General features: G+C 34.6%; 1 protein-coding gene across 2 annotated transcripts in view; it reads left to right on the forward strand.

Moving 5' to 3' along the window:
• Window positions 1–17,360, forward strand: part of SLC30A5 (solute carrier family 30 member 5) — a 29,519-nt gene extending 12,159 nt beyond the window's left edge. The window contains exons 4-16 of one of the 2 annotated variants that reach the window (XM_029218987.1): window positions 297–382; window positions 3,138–3,225; window positions 5,798–5,885; window positions 7,084–7,160; window positions 7,403–7,573; window positions 8,026–8,314; window positions 8,499–8,707; window positions 9,418–9,575; window positions 10,457–10,586; window positions 12,929–13,130; window positions 13,874–14,100; window positions 15,855–15,983; window positions 16,593–17,360. In XM_029218987.1, the coding sequence (XP_029074820.1) occupies window positions 297–382; window positions 3,138–3,225; window positions 5,798–5,885; window positions 7,084–7,160; window positions 7,403–7,573; window positions 8,026–8,314; window positions 8,499–8,707; window positions 9,418–9,575; window positions 10,457–10,586; window positions 12,929–13,130; window positions 13,874–14,100; window positions 15,855–15,983; window positions 16,593–16,763 (2,025 nt within the window). In that variant the 3' untranslated portion in view covers window positions 16,764–17,360. The remainder of the gene's footprint in view (window positions 1–296; window positions 383–3,137; window positions 3,226–5,797; window positions 5,886–7,083; window positions 7,161–7,402; window positions 7,574–8,025; window positions 8,315–8,498; window positions 8,708–9,417; window positions 9,576–10,456; window positions 10,587–12,928; window positions 13,131–13,873; window positions 14,101–15,854; window positions 15,984–16,592) is intronic. The other variant, XM_029218988.1, reaches the window with a different exon arrangement.
• Window positions 17,361–20,046: the final 2,686 nt, after the last annotated feature.

A 20,046-nucleotide genomic window follows, 5' to 3' on the forward strand; every position in this document is an offset into this window, starting at 1 on the left:
CCTAGCAAACTAGTGAGAACTGCTGTTAAAAACAGAGAAAATTGTATGCTATAGAAAAGGATTTCAGGATCTAGCAACAGACAAGAATATGGAAAATGAAAAACAGAATACTATCTTGCAAATCTAGATTTAGTCAAGGGATCTTAATAATTTCTATTTAATTTTAAAATATGTAACTATTTGGCCATTAAAATATTTGTGTTACCATTATCTTTCCCTATGTATTTTATTTAAGATTTTGAGATATTTGGCAAAACATATGACTGAAATTTTTAATTTTTTGTTTCTATTTTTAGTGGATCAAAATATTTAAACATGCAGTTGCTGGGTGTATCATTTCACTTTTGTGGTTTTTTGGCCTCACTCTTTGTGGACCACTAAGGTAAATAGAAATGCATATTTTGAATGTTTATGTTTCTTCATTTTGAATATTAGTTTTATGCCATTATGTTTTATGTCAAATGTTTGTCAGTTATGTACAAATGCTTCTTTCACTTCTATAGCATTGGGTACAACTCATTGAGTATATATATATATTGAGGACCTGTTTAGCTTGTGGACTAGTTCTTTGGTGAATACCATTAATGTATTGTTCATGATCTGTCATAGATATTTTACTAGCTAGAGTCCAAACAGTTTCAGAAAAATTTAGGATATGTGACTTTTTATTCATTGGTGATCCCTTTTAGCAGCTGATTTTAGAAATGAAAAGTCTGAAATGGTAAATAAAATCAACCAATAAGGAGGAAAGGAAAATCTTTAAAAAATGCTTCCCCCTCCCCCCCAACTCTGAAAGTCCTCTACTGCCCACAGAAGATGCTTGAAAGATATGGTTATAAACAGATGTCTTGGGAATAGTGAGCCAATCATCAAAGATAAGTTTAACTCTCATTTCATATTCCCTTAAGTCTCTATAGATCTTTTTATGTAAATTGGTCAGTAAGGGGGGGGTGGGAAATGCTTTAGGGCCGCTTAATTTAATAGGAATTATAACAGGTGCAACTGTGCATAAGTCTTCTTTTAATATTTCTCTATCTCAAAATTATAAGCAAAAGTGCCTTGCCATTGATGGGGGGGCGGAATATGGGACAAGAAGTAAGGAATAAGATGAAGGGTGTTCTAAAGAATCTCACTGAGGATGATGGAGTGGACAGTAGAAAGTGATCAGTGGGAAATGCTTTGTGAAAAGTCTTTTCTCCTCTCCCAGACAATAGAATAGCTCTGGGTTTGGCTCCCTTTGGCTTGTTTACTCTGTGCTTTGTCAAAGGAAGGGTGTATATAATTCCAATGTCATATCCCTGTCCGTGACAGCAGCAGCTTCCTGGTGTGGTGGGAAAGCTGGCTGGGATTTCTCAGCTTGGGGAAAACCTTTTCAGTTTATGCTTGAATATGATTGAGCGGTAATTTCTTATTCATGAAGTGATCTTTTGGTCTGTTTGTTACTAAATCACTGTCCCTGTGTGTTAGGCTAGGGAAGGAAGGGGGAAAGTTGTTAAATTCTTCCTTGGCTCCTTATTTAGTCATCTACTTCTGCCCTTACAACCACTCACTACGTAGCACCAGCTCCTCTGCCAGCACTGCCCCTCTCATTCTTTTACTAAAATTGTCATTCAGTTTCTTGATTAGAAAGACTCCTTTGGTGTTTCATAGCCTGTCTTATTTTAAGTTAGTATCATTCTGCTGATATATTTTTTTTATTGTAATCTCCCAAATATTAACAGAACTAAAATAATCACTACTGTGTTCTCATTACAGATTTTTGAATAAGGAGGAAAAATTTTTCTAATGAGCAGCTGAAAATCTGTTCCCATGTAGATCCTATAAGCTCCCTTTAGCTGGCAATAATGTTTTTATTTTTTTAATATTCATACATATAAAATAATAAATATAAATAAATATGAACATTCATGTATCCCCCCAAATAAAACCTTACCAGTACCTTTGTTGCCCTGTGTATCCCCCTCTCCCCCTACCATTGGATGTAACCAGCATCTTAAATTTTGCTTTTCATTCTCTTGGTTTTCTTTATAGTTTTACCATATATGTACACATTTCTTTTTTGCAAGTTTTCTACTTCATATGAATAGTATTACATTGCATGTATTTTTGTACAGCATACATTTTCCATTCAGTGTTGTGTTTGAGATTTGCCCATTTTGATGCATGTAGAGTATGTGTGTGTGTATGTATGTATGTGTGTGTGTAAGTGTGTGTGTGTGTGTGTATATATATATATACACACACATATATATATAGTTCATTCACTTTTGTGTTAGCTTTTTGAAATGTAATTCACATACCATAAAATTCACTCTTTTTGTCTTAGTCCATTGGGACTGCTATAATAAAAATACCATGGGCTGGGTGACTCTTAAAAAATACAGATATGTTTCTCATGGTTCTGGAGGCTAGGAAGGCCAAGATTAAGGCAAAGCAAATTCAATGTGTGGTGAGAGACTGCTTCCTGGTTCACAGACAGCCGTCTTGTCTCTTCACTGTAACCTCACATAGCAGAAGGGCGAGGGAGCTCTCTGTGGTCTCTTTTATAAAGGCAATAATCCCATTCATGAGGGTTTCACCCTCATAACCTAAGCACCTCTCAAAGGTGTTCATTACCTCCTAATACCGTCACGTTGGTGATTGAGTTTAACGTATGAATGGGGGAGAGAAGGAGACACATACATTCAGTTTGTAGCATTTTTAAAGTATACAATTCTGTATTTCTTAATATATTCATAGAATTTCATTCATTTTTACCACTGTATAATAGTCCTTTGAATGAATATACTCTAAATTATATTATCCATTCTCTCATCAGTGGGTATTTAGGTTGTTTCTAGTTTTGGGCTATTGCAGACAATGCTGGTATCTTATAAGTGTTTCCTGGTACATATATACAAGAAACCTGTATGATATAATCCTACAAGTGGTATTATTAGATATTTGTAGCTTCAACCTTCCTAAGACAGATAATGCCAGAATATTTTCCAAAACAGCTGTACATGTTTATTTTTCCCATAATGTTTTATGAAAATCAAGGGGAAAGATTTATTTTCTTCTCCCTTACTCTAGTTGAATTCATGCTTCCTGATAAATATCAGATATATTTCATGAATGATAATGTTTTATTTTTGTAGGACTTTGCTGCTATTCGAGCACAGTGATATTGTTGTCATCTCACTGCTCAGTGTTTTGTTCACTAGTTCTGGAGGAGGACCAGCAAAGGTAGAATTTTACATTATTCGTTACTTGAAAATTGAAAGTGTACATGTAAAATACTATCTAGGGCAGTAAAATAGGATCCTTTACCATTTAAAAGAATGCAGAGGCTTTTTCTGCTAATTATAAATTTTTCTTACAAACATTTTGTGTTTTACTTTTTATTTTGAAATCATTATATATTCCTAGGAAGCTGCAAATATAGTACAGAGAGATCCTTGTGCCCTTCACTCAGTTTCAATAGTAACTTCTTACCCAGCTCTTATACTATCAAGACCAGGAAATTGACATTGGTACAATCCATGGACCTTATTCAGATTTCACCAGTTTTACATACACTTGTGTGTATATGTGTGTGTGTGTAGATTTGTGTAACCATCACCACAGTCAAGGTGCAGGACTGATTGATCACCACAGACATCTCCTTCGTGCTATACCTGATCCCTCCCCTCTCTCATTTTTAACTCCTATACATCATTTTTGGAAAATACATCCCTAAGAACTTGGTATATTTAAAGTGTGATGAATGTTTTGCCAACTAGGTGACCCTATTCATCTTCCATAATTTAAGTATTAATCTCTTTTCAGTAAATGCATCACCAATGTGCAATTATAACTTACACCTACAATACTTTTATTTACCAAATTAAATGCTTCCTATGCATGACGCATTGTGCTCGTTACAGAGGAAAGGAGAAATAAAGGCAAATAAGGTTTAATAGTTTCTGTTCTGAAAGGGGCTTTCAGGCTAAATAATGGAGGCAGATGAATAAAATAAAGTGAACAAAGTAACATGCCAAGTAGAGCAGAGTCTACCCAGCCTGTAGATTTCAAATTGGATCCTTGGGTATTAAAGCATATGCCACTATTTAATCTTTTCCCCTCACTCACAGAGTACTCCAAAATAAATGTCAAGTGGATTGAAGATTTTTGTGGTTAAAAAAAAAAGATATTTGTAAAAGTATAGAATAAAATATAGATGGATAATTAATCTGTGGACAGAGAAGAACTTTCTGAGCATAAAACCAGTAGAAAAAAATCACAAAGGGGAAACCACGTACGTTTGACTGCATAATGATTACAAGCATCTGTGTAACAGAAATCATTGTGCAAACAACAAACTAACAACAATAACAAATTGCCACAGGTAAAAGTTTTGTTGTTTTTTTTTTTTTGCGGTACGTGGGCCTCTCACTGTTGTGGCCTCTCCCGTTGCAGAGCACAGGCTCTGGACACGCAGGCTCAGCAGCCATGGCTCACGGGCCCAGCCGCTCCGCAGCATGTGGGATCTTCCCGGACCGGGGCACAAACCCGTGTCCCCTGCATCGGCAGGCGGACTCTCAACCACTGCGCCACCAGGGAAGCCCCTACTTTTTTTTTTTTAAGTATAATCACTCAAATAGTTTAAAAAAATGCTGAAGATCCTCAATAGAAATGAGCAAAGGGCAGGAGAAGACAACTCACAAAAGAAATACAAATGACTTTAAAACATTAAACAAACATTTTACTGCAGTAATCAGAAATGAGAGTATGGATCTTAATATCCTGTCATTAGCGTCAATAATGAATCTGGGCATCTCGCCAGGACTGTGACTCTTTTTTTCCTTAGTCTGACTCTGAAGCATCACAAAATTCTCAGTTGCCCTCTTTGCTAAGAAAAGATTAAGTTATATTCTCCATATTTGGGTATTGTTAATGTTACCATGTCCTGATTCAATGAAAATTATGAAATTTTAAATTATGTGGTTTATGTATACTAACTTTTGTCAAAATACCTACCACACTAATAGAGAATTTATCAGATGTAGTGGTAGTCATATAATGAATAAAATAGGATCCTCATTTTTCACTTAAAATTTTTATTTTATCCAAGTATCTGGTATTACACCTATAAATTTGTAAATAGAGAGTGTATAATAATGCTATTTAGATTGCTTCTGTACCAAAAATTCTGAAGTATTTGCATAAACGTGGATAGTATGCCCTTTCTATATTTTCTCTTGTCAAAATTCTTTCCGTGGAATGAGAACATAAGAAGTGTATTCAGCTTTTAATACCTTTACTAGCTATTAGAGATGACTTTGCTAATTTTCTTAACATGCCCTCTTAGTTCTTTTTCCCTAGAAGAGTGGTAACTAGGTTACTGACATTATTGTAAATCAGCTGTCTTCTCTATTACTTGCATGTTGTAGAATAAATTAGGTCACTACTAATTATTCCTTAGTTACTTGGGCTTTTCAAACAGAAGCAAAGTAACATTTAGGAAGATTAGTTCTGTGAACATTTAATGGTTTGTACATGGTAACATGCTGATCAGTACTAGCAAGGAGACAACTGAAGTTGTCAGATTGTCAAGTGCCCTAAAAATACCCTACAGAATTTGTTGGAGCTCTTTACTTTTGTATCTTACTGTTAATACTGTAAATTTATATTGTACAGTATAAGGACTTTAATGTCAGATGTTATATTTTATTTAAATATTTGTCTGAAAAAAATTTTCTTTAGCATTTGTATAGTCATGGTCTTAAAAACTGACACTTGAAAAAGCTATTCTTGCTGTTACTCTCTTCATTTTCAGACAAGAGGGGCTGCTTTTTTCATTATTGCTGTGATCTGCCTATTGCTTTTCGACAATGATGATCTCATGGCTAAAATGGCTGAACACCGTATCCTTTTGCAAAAGATCGGAGTTTTTTAGTCTGGCACAATGGGAAATGAATGAGTGACTGAATTATACTGATCAATCATGAATGAAACTTTCATAGGTTGATGTAGGTATTCTAAATCAGTATTCAAATAATGAATAAATTCATTCTAAATTAAATATTTTATAGCATCTCAATATCTTTTACAGCACCCTAAGTTTTCAGAAATTTAGGGACAATGAAAGAATATTTTAGAATGTCCTGATGCTATTAAAAAAAAAATAGGTGATTTACCACTCAACAAAATCAATCTATTTGCTCTCTTGTAATTTAACAATTTAAATGCTCCTTTTAGAAGTCAGTGGCAATTATTAAATAGAAACTTTTTTGAGATTAAATGAAAAACCTTTGGCATCTTGCCTGAAAGAAGTTCAAATTCCTTAACCTGGTATTCGCCCTCTTGCTCTAAATTATTATTTCCAACTCATCCTCCACTTGTCTCTTATATAAACCCAACTTTCCAGTCAAATATATCTACTCATTTTCCTCTGCAGTCATGCACTGTTCTTTCCTATCTACATACCCTTGCCCACTCCATTTAGCAGGACTCAGAACACCAGTTTTGATCCTTGTGGTTACTGATACTGCTGTAAAACCTATTAGTTAACTAATGTCAGTTTACTTTGTTACAGTGAAAGAGGACAGCATGACTTTGCAGAACTCCAGGTTGATTGTTAGACATTTGTTGCCCACTGTACCCTCTTTTGCTTGTTGCTTGCTTTGCTGAGGCTTATGTGGTCAATGGCTTAGAAACAGATTTAGGACTGATTTTTATATGGCATATCCAATTCCATTGGATAGGAGTGATCTAAGGAGGTTCCTTGCTCTTGTCCCTTTGTCCTCTTTAGAGTATGCATGCATATGTCTTGGAGGTTAAGTACTAAAATTTAACAACTGTGCCTTAAGCACTATTATAATTGTTTTGGAGACAACAAAAGAAATATATATAGGCCATTCTAATTTATAAATCATGTCCCAAAATTAAATTTTTAATTATTTTCTTTTGTTTTTAAGGGAAACATATTGTTGAGGATAGTCAGGTTTGCCTTCAGATTAGTGTATAGTCAACCCAAAATAATGTAGCTAAAATTCCAGGAGGACTTCAGGATTCAAAGAGTTAATATTTGGAATTTTTTTTCCTTCACTCCAACTCACTTAGCTGAAGGACATCATGACAGTGCTCTAACTCACATGCTTTACACAGCCATTGCCTTCTTAGGTGTGGCAGATCACAAGGTATGTTCTTTTCTTTGTTCCTAAGGTGATCAAGAGATTCTGAAAAGTTACAGCAACTGTAGCTTTAAAAGTACATTTAAAATAAGTTATCAGTAATTTACAGTACTGCCAGCCATTTAAGTAGTTCAGTAATTTGGGTTATGGAAAAAACATGCTAGCTCCATTTCTTTAAATATTATGTATTTAAGACTTGAGTGTTGAACTGTGTGTTTCTAATGAGACTTATCTACTTTTACTCATAGGGTGGAGTATTATTGCTAGTACTGGCTTTGTGTTGTAAAGTTGGTTTTCATACAGCTTCCAGAAAACTCTCTATAGATGTTGGTGGAACCAAACGTCTTCAAGCTTTATCCCATATTGTTTCTGTGCTTCTCTTATGCCCATGGGTCATTGTTCTTTCTGTGACAACTGAGGTAAGAGCAGGAATTTATTGGTAATAAGTAAAATAAATTGCTGTTATTTATAGATTTTAGTTCAGTACATTGTATTTTATTTCAATTTGATGTTGCAAGTGGCTTTAAATTATCAAGTACTATTACATTTATATATCCCTCCCATTCCTGTGGCCCATAGGAATCAGTTAAATACTAATAATAATATTAATAATAATTTAATACCTACCCACAAACCCAAGGATTATATATCACCAAGTATTTATAAAATTATTAAACAGTAATGCTTCTTTTTTTAATACTTTGGGGAATACTAGGAAAATGTGCCAATATCTTATAACTCTTATATTTTGGCATTTTACAAATCATATTGAATCATGGGAATATTTGTTTATACATAAAGGAATTAACTAAAATATAAGATGTGAACTTTATACCCATATGGTATTAACAAATTTTTTTTTAATTTCTAGAGTAAAGTCGAGTCTTGGTTTTCTCTCATTATGCCTTTCACAACGGTTATTTTTTTTGTCATGATCCTGGATTTCTATGTCGATTCCATTTGTTCAGTCAAAATGGAAGTTTCCAAATGTGCCCGATATGGATCCTTTCCCATTTTTATTAGTGCTCTACTTTTTGGAAATTTTTGGACGCATCCCATAACAGACCAGCTTCGGGCCATAAACAAAGCAGCACACCAGGAGAGCACAGAACACGTCCTTTCTGGAGGAGTGGTAGTGAGCGCTATATTCTTCATTTTGTGTAAGCATTTTTCCCCTTAGCAAATTTCATCTTATGGATTCTGATGTTCAGTCATTTACTAAATTTGGGAATTTGTTCAATGCTTCATATATTTAGTGCTGAGAGATACTGTGTTGGGTTTTGGTGGCTTAAATTTTTTAAACTTTTATAATATCCCTCTTTTTTTTTTTTCTTCCGTTTTTAGCTGCCAACATCTTATCATCTCCTTCTAAGAGAGGACAGAAAGGTACCCTAATTGGATATTCTCCTGAAGGAACACCTCTCTATAACTTCATGGGTGATGCTTTTCAGCATAGCTCCCAGTCAATCCCTAGGTTTATTAAGGAATCACTAAAACAAATTCTTGAGGAGAATGACTCTAGGCAGATCTTTTACTTCTTGTGCTTGAATCTGGTAAGAGTTTTAAATATTAGTGGCATATCTTAAAAGCTTAATCTTTTAATTTTGACAGTTCTGGTATAATTTTAGTAATTCCCAAATAATTTTAGTAATTAGAAATGGGCTAAAATTATATTTTCTCTAAGTATTAGATTACAGGATCATATTCATACTACTTAAACAATTTTTTGAAGTATTTTAAAAACGTTGGTTTAGTGTGCTATTTCAAATTAGTAGATATAGTAGTTTATAAAGATTTTTATCAGGAATTCCCTGGTGGTCCAGTGGTTAGGACTCCTTGCTCTCACTGCCAGGGGCCCAGGTTCAATCCCTGGTCGGGGAACTAAGATCCCACAATCCACTCGGCACAGCCAAAAAGAAAAAAAGATTTTTATCTACTCCTTATAAGATCTCACTGCCGACCAGTTTGCTAACATTTTATAGTCTAGTTTATTTAGTTCTACAGACATATAAATAAAACTATCCCCTTTTAAATAGTTTATAAGATAGACATATCTGATTTAGCTTGATTTCTTATAGTTTATATGAAATGAGGTTTCTTGTATGAGAACCAGTTAAATAACGAAAGAGACAGTTATATAATATCTTCAAGTAAGGTTTGGGTAACTAAAGGTTAAAATCCTTACGATTAAATTCTGATAAATCTCACTTGAAACAGTATTTCCCAACATACTCCTCTCCTATTTTTTTTAAACGTGTTTTAGCTTTTTACCTTTGTGGAATTATTCTATGGCGTGTTGACCAATAGTCTGGGTCTGATCTCAGATGGATTTCACATGCTCTTTGACTGCTCTGCTTTGGTCATGGGACTTTTTGCAGCCCTGATGAGTAGATGGAAAGCAACTCGGATATTCTCCTATGGGTAGGTACCCTGACTGTCAAGGCTTGTAGCAAATTCCATCTTATAGAATAAAATTTTACCACTTTTAATACAAATTTAATTTTTCAGAGCTTCATTTTTCTTTAATTTAAAGTAGATAAGAGAAACTAAACCAAGCATTTGATAAATACTGAATGGCAGTAAGCTTAAGACTATATACTCCCTGACAAATCCCTCTCATAGGTAGATAGCAAAAAATCAGTTAAATAGTGAGCTATTTGGCCAACAGTGTTTCTTTGAGGTAATGGAATGTTCATGGTCATTCACATCTTTGCGGTTAGAAAGAGAATTCAAAATTTAAAGTGGCTCTGCATGCAGTAGCCTTTCACTAAGTCATCATTAGTGAAATGATGCAGTATCCTTTCACTAAGTGATCATTCAGTTCAGCGAATATTAGAATCCCTGATTTGTGCAAGATATTTTGATAAGAACTATTGTAAATAGGTTAATAAATTCAGCTCTTACTTTCAGCTGTTTATATTTTGAAAGATGGATGACCCCAAATTACAAAAAATTTTGATACAAAGCCCAATCTATGTGCTGTGACGGAGATACAGAGAACGCCAAAGGATTAAAGGAGAGAGAAGTAACTTCTTGTTAAGAAATTAGGACAGGCTTTGTGTAAGAAGGGACATTGACGAAGGACTTTGATAAATATATAAGATTTCAACAAACATATATGTATGGAAAGAACCTTCCAGCATTAGTATGATATTTATAATCTTGGTAATTTTCTAGTCTTACTATTTGTGTAATTGAAAATCTGTCATTGAAAATCATTTCCTCATTTGTAACATAATAATGTTTATACTTTAAAAATATTTGTCATTTTCCTTTTCTAAAAATATATTCTACATTTTTAGGTATGGCCGAATAGAAATTCTCTCTGGATTTATTAATGGGCTTTTTCTAGTGGTAATAGCTTTTTTCGTGTTTATGGAATCAGTGGCTAGATTAATTGATCCTCCGGAATTAGACACACACATGTTAACAGTAAGTCTTTTCATTTTCCTATTTGAATTTCTGCTCAAACTCCTACAGCTTTTTCCCTGCTAAAGTTTAACTACTTGTAGTTATTGACCTAGGAAGGTTTTATTTACTTATTTTTTAATTTAAATTAACATAACTTCCTATCTTGCTATTTACATTTACACTGCTGACTCTTCGAAATTAATTAATACACTTTTCTCTAATACACTAGTAGTCAAATATTAGATAATATCCTAAAACAGTTTCTTTTCTGCCTTATTAAACGTTTTTGTTTGAAGATGTGTTTTTGAATACCTGAGGAAATATTCAAAGGCTTTACTCTAGATTAAATTACTGCTATGGCAACTTTTAATGTTTTCCCTGTACCTCCAAATCTTTACATGCGCTGTTCCTTATAGTTCTCACGCCCTTCCCTCACTTCTGCCCTTTTAGGCTTTGCTTCTAAAGTTGCCTTTGGTGGGATACTTTCCCTTAGTCCCTCTCTTCCCACCTTAAAGTGTGTTAGATTTCCCTTTCTGAATATTCCCATTGTATCTTGTACAACCTTCTTTTAGCAACATTGACTTATAACTGTTGTTTAGTTTTTCATTCTTCCACAATTAAGATATGTGTCGCTCAATATCAAAAAAACAAACAACCCAATCCAAAAATGGGCAGAAGACCTAAATAGACATTTCTCCAAAGAAGACATACAGATTGCCAACAAACACATGAAAGGATGCTCAACATCACTAATCATTAGAGAAATGCAAATCAGAACTACAATGAGGTATCACCTCACACCGGCCAGAATGGTCATCATCAAAAAATCTACAAACGATAAATGCTGGAGAGGGTGTGGAGAAAAGGGAGCCCTCTTGCACTGTTGGTGGGAATGTAAATTGATATAACCACTATGGAGAACAGTATGGAGGTTCCTTAAAAAACTACAAATAGAACTACCATACAAGCCAGCAATCCCACTACTGGGCATATACCCTGAGAAAACCATAATTCAAAAAGACACATGCACCACAATGTTCATTGCAGCTCTATTTACAACAGCCAGGACATAGAAGCAACCTAAGTGTCCATCAACAGATGAATGGATAAAGATGTGGCACATATATACAATGGAATATTACTCAGCCATAAAAAGAAACAAAATTGAGTTATTTGTAGTGAGGTGGATGGACCTAGAGTCTGTCATACAGAGTGAAGTAAGTCAGAAAGAGAAAAACAAATACCGTATGCTAACACATGTATATGGAATCTTAAAAACAAACAAACAAAATGGCTCTGATGAACCTAGGGGCAGGACAGGAATAAAGACGCAGATGTAGAGAATGGACTTGAGGACATGGGGAGGGGGAAGGGTAAGCTGGGACGAAGTGAGGGAGTGGCATGGTCATATATACACTACCAAATGTAAAATAGATAGCTAGTGGGAAGCAGCCACAGAGCACAGGGAGATCAGCTTGGTGCTTTGTGACCACCTAGAGAGGTTGCATAGGGAGGGTGGGAGGGAGACGCAAGAGGGAGGGGATATGGGTATATATGTATATGTATAGCTGATTCACTTTGTTATACAGCAGAAACTAACACACCATTGTAAAGCAATTATGTATACTCCAGTAAAGATGTTAAAATTTTTTTTAATTTAAAAACTTAAAAATAAAACAAATGGATTTCTCTAAAGGAGAAATTGTAGATGTATGTAAATTAAATAGTGCCCTGAGCTAGAGCTACTATTCAAAATCATTTTGTAAGAGGGGATAATCAAGGGTAAGTATCCTTTGGGGTGTTATTGTGGCACCATTAAATCAAGATAATCTCATTTACTTTGTTTTTTAAAAAATACTTTTCCATTGTACTTTTTTTACTTTGGGAAATTTTACTATAGTTAAGAAACAGTAAGACTGTATTTATTTGTAATCCACTCATTAGTAAATTACAATCATTGCCTTTTAAAGTATTGATATTTACCTAGTAATATAAATGAGATTTCAGGTACAGTGTATACTTGCTCTAGTAAGCAGTACTTTCAAACTCTTTATTTAAATAAACAAAACAAAACTTTAGCATCATTTATTCATAAACCCTGAATCAAGTACATTTTTATTCTTAATCATTTAGTTAAAGCAAATCTAAATCCTTTTACTTGTGAGCACTTTGGTATTTGAAAGTTAAATGCTTCTTCTAAAATTCACACTTTTAAAATTTTCTTATTGAATTTAATGAGGTTTTACTATGAATATTTTCAAAACTATAAACCAAAAAACATATATAGCAACATAATAACTTTTAAATAACAAGTTTATTTTTTTAATTACAAATTTAAAGGTTTTCTTTTTTCTTTTTTCTAGCCAGTCTCAGTTGGAGGGCTGATAGTAAACCTTATTGGTATCTGTGCCTTTAGCCATGCCCATAACCATACCCATGGAGCTTCTCAAGGAAGCTGTCACTCATCTGATCACAGCCATTCACACCATGTGCATGGACACAGTGACCATGGGCACGGTCACAGCCACGGATCTGCAGGCAGAGGCATGAATGCTAACATGAGGGGTGAGTCCTTGCCAGATACTGTCCTACCTTTCAACTGTGTTCTGAATTGACATTGTTTATTTGTATTAAGTATTGGGCTCTTGGGACAATTTTATTTTAAAAAACCAACCTGTAACTAAAAAGAGATCTAAAGTCATCTGTTACAGAAAATACTCACAACTGTTCATAAATGTCAATTTTTAAAAATAAATTATTGTAATTATAGAGTCCTTTTCATAGTAACATTTGAGTAAATATTAGTTGCAAGGGAAACTGTGCATTACGCACTTTCACTATAAAAGAACTAAGAAATTTTTATTGTACTGCAAAAAAATATGGGGGAAGTATCATTTATGTTGAGATATTTATTCTGATTTTTTATTTATTTATTTATTTATTTGGCCACACCGCAAAGTGTGAAAGTGCGGAGTCCTAACCTCTGGACTGCCAGAGAATTCCCTATTCTGATATTTTAGTAGAAATAATTTAGGTAATGTCAAAACTTGGCTCATGTATGATTCCTAGGAAGCTTTCCCACACACCATCATAAAACTCACCACACTGGTAATAGTTGCCCACATCCTTACTTTCACCACTATGCCATGAATTCCTTGATGGAAGTGACCATGTTTAGTCATTTTGAAGTACCAGCCCCTAGCAGAGTGCCTGGTGAATAATAGGTACCTCGTAATATTTGTAGAATGAATAAAACAACTAAATTAAATGTGCTTTAATTTTTAATATTTTATGTATCTTACTTGTAGGTGTATTTCTACATGTTTTGGCAGACACACTTGGCAGTATTGGTGTGATCGTATCCACCATTCTTATAGAGCAGTTTGGATGGTTCATTGCTGATCCCCTCTGTTCTCTTTTTATCGCTATATTAATATTTCTCAGCGTTGTCCCACTGATTAAAGATGCCTGTCAGGTTCTCCTTCTGAGACTGCCACCAGAATATGAAAAAGAACTACATATTGCCTTAGAAAAGGTACTGTGTATAATTTGTTTACTAGTCTTCTTCCTTTTAAAATAGTATTTGAAATTAAATAAGTTGACCTAATGAGAAATGAAAATGACAGTCTTGTAGGAAAATGGACTGATAATATAAACAGGCAATTCATAGAAAAACCAAACACAAAATAGAATGTATTTCAGCTTGTGGTTTGCCATATCTTATTATTTATTTGTTTGTTTATTTATTTGTTTATTTGTTTATTGGCTGCATTGGGTCTTCGTTGCTGTGCGCGGGCTTTCTCTAGTTGCAGTGAGTGGGGGCTACTCTTCGTTGCAGTGCACGGGCTTCTCATTACGGTGGCTTCTCTGGTTGCGGAGCACGGGCTCTAGGCACACGGGCTTCAGTAGTTGTGGCACGTAGGCTCAGTAGTTGTGGCACATGGGCTTAGTTGCTCCACAGCATGTAGGATCTTCCCGGACCAGGGCTCGAATCTGTGTCCCCTGCATTGGCAGGCGGATTCTTAACCACTGCGCCACCAGGGAAGTCCCTGACATATCATATTAAAGTAATTAGGATCTGCTGATGAACAGTTGGCATCTTGAATACTTAAGGTATAGCATCTTAACCCACTGGTTTCATAAATAAAATTAGTAAAGTTTTCTCACTTTCTCATAATTGGCGACTAATACATCCTACTAAAAAAGAAAAGTTTTTTATTTCAAAAATAATACATATCCATTACAGAAAGCTTCAAAGTAGAAAAAAGAAAAAATAATAATCACATATAATTTCACCACCTGGAAAGAAACACTTTTTTTTTAAATTTATCTATTTATTTATTTATTGGTTTTTTTGTTTGTTTTTTTGGCTGCATTGGGTCTTTGTTGCTGTGCATGGGCTTTCTCTAGTTGTGGTGAGCAGGGACTTCTCATTGCGGTGTGTGGGCTTCTCATTGCGGTGGCTTCTCTTGTTGCAGAGCACGGGCTCTAGGCACGTGGGCCTCAGTAGTTGTGGCATGTGGGCTCAGTAGTTGTGGCTCACAGGCTCTAGAGCGCAGGCTCAGTAGTTGTGGCGCACGGGCCCAGTTGCTCCATGGCATGTGAGATCTTCCCGGACCAGGGCTTGAGCCCATGTCCCCTGCATTGGCAGGCGGGTTCCTAACCACTGCCCCACCAGGGAAGCCCAGAAACACTTTTGGGTCATTTTTCTGTATAAAAATATTTTTAAAATAAAAATGGCCAAAAAAATGTTTTGTACTGCTTTGTAAATTTTTCCCCACTTAATTATATCATGCTGATAAATATTCTAATACATTTTTAATGACAGGGTAGTGTTACATTGTGTGGATAGTCTATAATTTATTTAACTAGCCCTCCGTTGTTGAACATGAAGGATATCTTTTGCATGTGTTATCTCAAATATAACAAATAATACTGGAATGTTTGTATCAATATAAAGGAAACAACATGGTTTATTGAACGTATCCAATGTTTAGACTAGGCAAAGTACATCTTACATCGGTGAAAATGGGTGTAAAGTCACCTGTGTAACCCTGTTCACTTCCTATTCCAAACTTCCTTCCCTGGCATCACTGCCAGGTCAAAATATTTTAGACACCTTTACTTGAAGTTAGTTGTCCCTCCCATTCCTTTCTCATTCTGGGCTCTCCTTATTACTTTTTTTTTTTTTAATCAGCTTAATAATGGTTTCTGGACTAGAAAGACTGCTTTGTGTTCAGTAAATTAGCCTTCAAATCCATTTATATCACCTCTCCTTTTATTTGACAGCTACAGAAAATTGAAGGATTAATATCATACCGAGACCCACATTTTTGGCGTCATTCTGCCAATATTGTGGCAGGAACAATTCATATACAGGTGACATCTGATGTGCTGGAACAAAGAATAGTACAGCAGGTAATAATCTTAAGTTTTTAAAATAATTTCAGTTGAGGTAATTGCACACATTGTAAGTTATACAGCTCAGTAGTCATTTAATTGTTTAAAAATATCATTCTTACAGCTGTCCAAGGATAAGTTGTTTTTTTACATCTAGATTTGTTTTATATCCAAAAATGGTAAAAAATAAAGTCAAGTTTTAGTATGTGGAGGACAAGCTTAAGTTAATGTAAAAAAAATTCATTTGTAATCCACCTTGGTTCCCAATAGATGGTCAAGAAATAAGTTATTATAAATATAGTCCTAAGTTAATAATAATAATAAAGTTGGCAGGTATGTGTCATGGTTGGAGATGAGGATCAAAACAGTTCCTGTATCCCTATTCTAGACCTACCGAATTGGAAACAGTAGCTGTTTTCCTTTTCTACTTTGAATGTCAGGTCAGTGATTTACTGGCCTTCTAAAAGATCCTATGTAATATTTGACCAGCTAAATAATAAACATTATTTTAAGGACTTATCATTGACTGTCTGTGGCTATTTTAAAAAATGTGATATCTATTATTTAATCCAAGTGCACTAAATGCATTAATCTAAATGCTTTTAAATGTATGGATTTTTATAACAGGTTACAGGAATACTTAAAGATGCTGGAGTAAACAATTTAACAATTCAAGTGGAAAAAGAAGCATACTTTCAACATATGTCTGGCCTAAGTACTGGATTTCATGATGTTCTGGCTATGACAAAACAAATGGAGTCCATGAAATACTACAAAGATGGTACTTACATCATGTGAGATAACTTGGGAATTACCCCTGGGGTATGAACAATGAAGATGAAATGACCGGGTATTTATAATATCGCCAGAAGGAAGAAAATTGCACATAATTGTACAGAAACATTTTGTGGTATTTGAAAAAAATTTTAAAGCTCCCTACAGTTGGATCAAGGAATCTTTCTTAAAGGAAATTTAAATACAGAATGAAGCGTTAATTGTACAAGTAAAATAATTGTTTAAATTACGTGTAAAACAGGAAACTTAAAATTTAAGTGAACATGATGTATCATATCATCTTCAAAAGTGAACATATAATGATGGATTCTAGTGAAGACCAAAATAACTTCTGTGTGTTTACTTTCTGTAAGAAAGCATCTCCATTGTAAATAATGTATTTACATGTTTATTACAAAGACCCAAATGAAAAATTTTTAGTCAATTTTTTGCATAGCCCTAGGATAAAATAGGAATAAAAGTTCTATATTTATGGATTTTCTGTATATAAAACTGGTTTCTAATTATAACTTAAATCCATTAAGTAAAATCTGTATTGCCACTTTAAATGTAAACTAAATTATTTGGGAGAAACTTCAACCACTGATATGAGGCAGCAGTGAAAATAGTGAAGGATAACATGACAGTTTTTGATGTATTACAAAAGCCAACCACTCTGTAAAATAAATTTTTTTACTTTTGGTAATATTTGCAAATGAATAATTACTTTATTAGGGTAAAGAACTTAGACTAAGTTGTGTTCATGTTATTCACTCTGTCGTTTTCCTCTAAAGTAGAATATTCCATTTCTTGTTATGCATCTGGCATTCCAAGTTGCTTATTAAGCTGGTATCCAAGCAATGCTAGGCTTTTCATCTTTTCATATGTTGTGGAACAGCCAGTGGAGAGAGTCATAAATAATTGTCAACTCAGAGTTAATTTTCTGCCTATAGATGTAACTTTTTTTTAAATTTCTGGAACATGTAGATGTAGAAGAAATATCAAAGAATTAGGTGGTTATTTTAAAGTTTAATAAGTAAATCTTGTTCATAAACCCTTGGGCACTATGAAATCAAAATACTTACTCTATAACTACTTTCTATAGTAATATCTATATTTTTTTATTTCCAATTTAAACTGAATGTATAGTCTGAAAAGACTGTATGATAAATAGATACATAATAATATATGCAGTTTTATGAACACCAAAGAATGTTGACCAAGAGAAACTTTTGAATACCTATTTATAAGCATCTGAGTATTTTCACTCTTATACTAGGAATTTTGATAAGTAGGATGAATTAATTTTAGTATGGATACTATTTTCTTATCTATACCATAATGGCAAACATGTATTTAAATCATATTTTTGTCTTACAAATTTAAAATGTGAGAGGTTTTAGAAATTTGTTATAAGTTATTTTGATATTTCTTGTCTTCTCTTTACACATTTTCTGGTCCAGAATCTTCAATACATATTAAAATTTTTGAGTGGTGGGAAAATAATTGCATATTGATGTTTTAATGTAATTTTTATACATTAAAAAATTTTAAGTAGATAGGTACAATAAATATTACATCATTTTTTTAATTGTCATTTCCCTTGGAAGGCATAAAAATAGCAAGAAAATTAAACTAATGTGATGGACAACTATCAAGATGAGAGAGAATGCAACACTGAAGGGTGAGGGAGTGCAGATGGAAAGTAGGGAAACTCCAGTATGGAGAGCACCAGGGTCCTGGTTCTGGCTCATACAAACCATATGACTTTAGGCAAATCAGCCTCTCTGGGTATCTTTTTTTTCCTCATACATAAAATGAGAATACAATCTGCTCAAATTCACGGATACGGAGCAACTGGAACCCACACACTGCCAGTAGGAATTTGAAATGACGCAGCCACTTTGGAGAACCGTTTGGCCATTTCTTTTAACGTTAAGCATACAGCTCTCCTGTGACCCAGCAGTTCTACTCCTGGGTATTTACCCAAGAGAAATGGAAACATGTCTATAGAAAGAGTGGTACAAGAATGTACATCTTCTTGAGACCCCAAAACCGGAAAGAATCCAAATGTCCATCATCGAGAGAATGGATAAGTAAGTTATGGTGTATTTACAATGGACTACTTACTCAGCAGTTTTTTAAAAATTACTGTTACAAACAATATAAGTGAATCTCAAAAACATTATAAGTGAGGGGCTTCCCTGACAGTCCAGTGGTTAAGACTCTTCGCTCCCAATGCAGGGGGCACGGATTCAATCCCTGGTTGGGGAACTAAGATCCTACATGCCGCAGGGTGCGACAAAAAAATATATATATATGGGTGTGTGTGTGTGTATATATGCCAGCCACAAAAGAGGTCTACTATATGGTTCCATGTATATAAAGTACAAAAACAGAGAAGACTACTCTATAGTGTTAGAGCATAGAAATTTTCAATAGAGCATTAATTTTCAATTGCTGTCATAACAAATTACCACAAACTTAGGGCTTAACACAAACTTATTATCTTACAATTCTGTAGTTCAGAAGTCCAGTATGGGACTCACTGGGCTAAAATCAAGTTGCCACCGGGCTGCATTTCTTTCTGGAGGCTCTCATAATCTATTTCCTTGCTCATTCAAGTTGTTAGCTGAATTCAGTCCTAATGATTGTGACTGAGGTCCCTGTTCCTTTGCTGGTATTCCCAACTTCTAGAGACCACCTGCATTTTTTGGCTTGTGGCCCCTTTCCTCCATCCTCACTTGTGGCCCCTCTCCTCCATCCTCAAAGCCAGCAAGAATAGGTCATGTGCTTCTTATACTTCAAATCTCTCCTGCCTCTCCTTCCACTGTAGCACCTTTCTCTGACTGACTCTTCTGTCTTCCTCTTCTACTTTTAAGGACTCTTGTGGTTACATTGGGCCCACCCAGGTACCAGATAATCCCCTATCTCAAAGTCCCTTTTGCCGTGTAACATAGTCACAGGTATGTTCATATTCACAGGTTCTGGGCATTAGGACAAGGACATCTTTCTGGGGGTCGTTATTTTGCCTGCCACGTGTTTGCCTTGCAAAGACCGGGAGTTTGTTAGAAAAAAAAAAGGGCAGGGAGATCTTTTTGGAGTGATGGAAGTGTTCTATATCTAGAGCACAGTGGTGGTTACACAGATGTATACAATTGTCAAAATCTGAAGTATAACTTCTGCATTTTCTTTTTCAAGTGCTTTTATAATTTGCTAGTAATTATTCGAAGCTACTGTGTGGTAAGCACACAATTATCCATTTTTTCTCCTAGTACTCTGGTATTATCACATAATAAGTTAGCTA

Source organism: Monodon monoceros, unplaced genomic scaffold (assembly GCF_005190385.1).
Source record: "Monodon monoceros isolate NGI ecotype Baffin Bay Population unplaced genomic scaffold, NGI_Narwhal_1 Super_Scaffold_12, whole genome shotgun sequence".
Taxonomy (NCBI): domain Eukaryota; kingdom Metazoa; phylum Chordata; class Mammalia; order Artiodactyla; family Monodontidae; genus Monodon; species Monodon monoceros.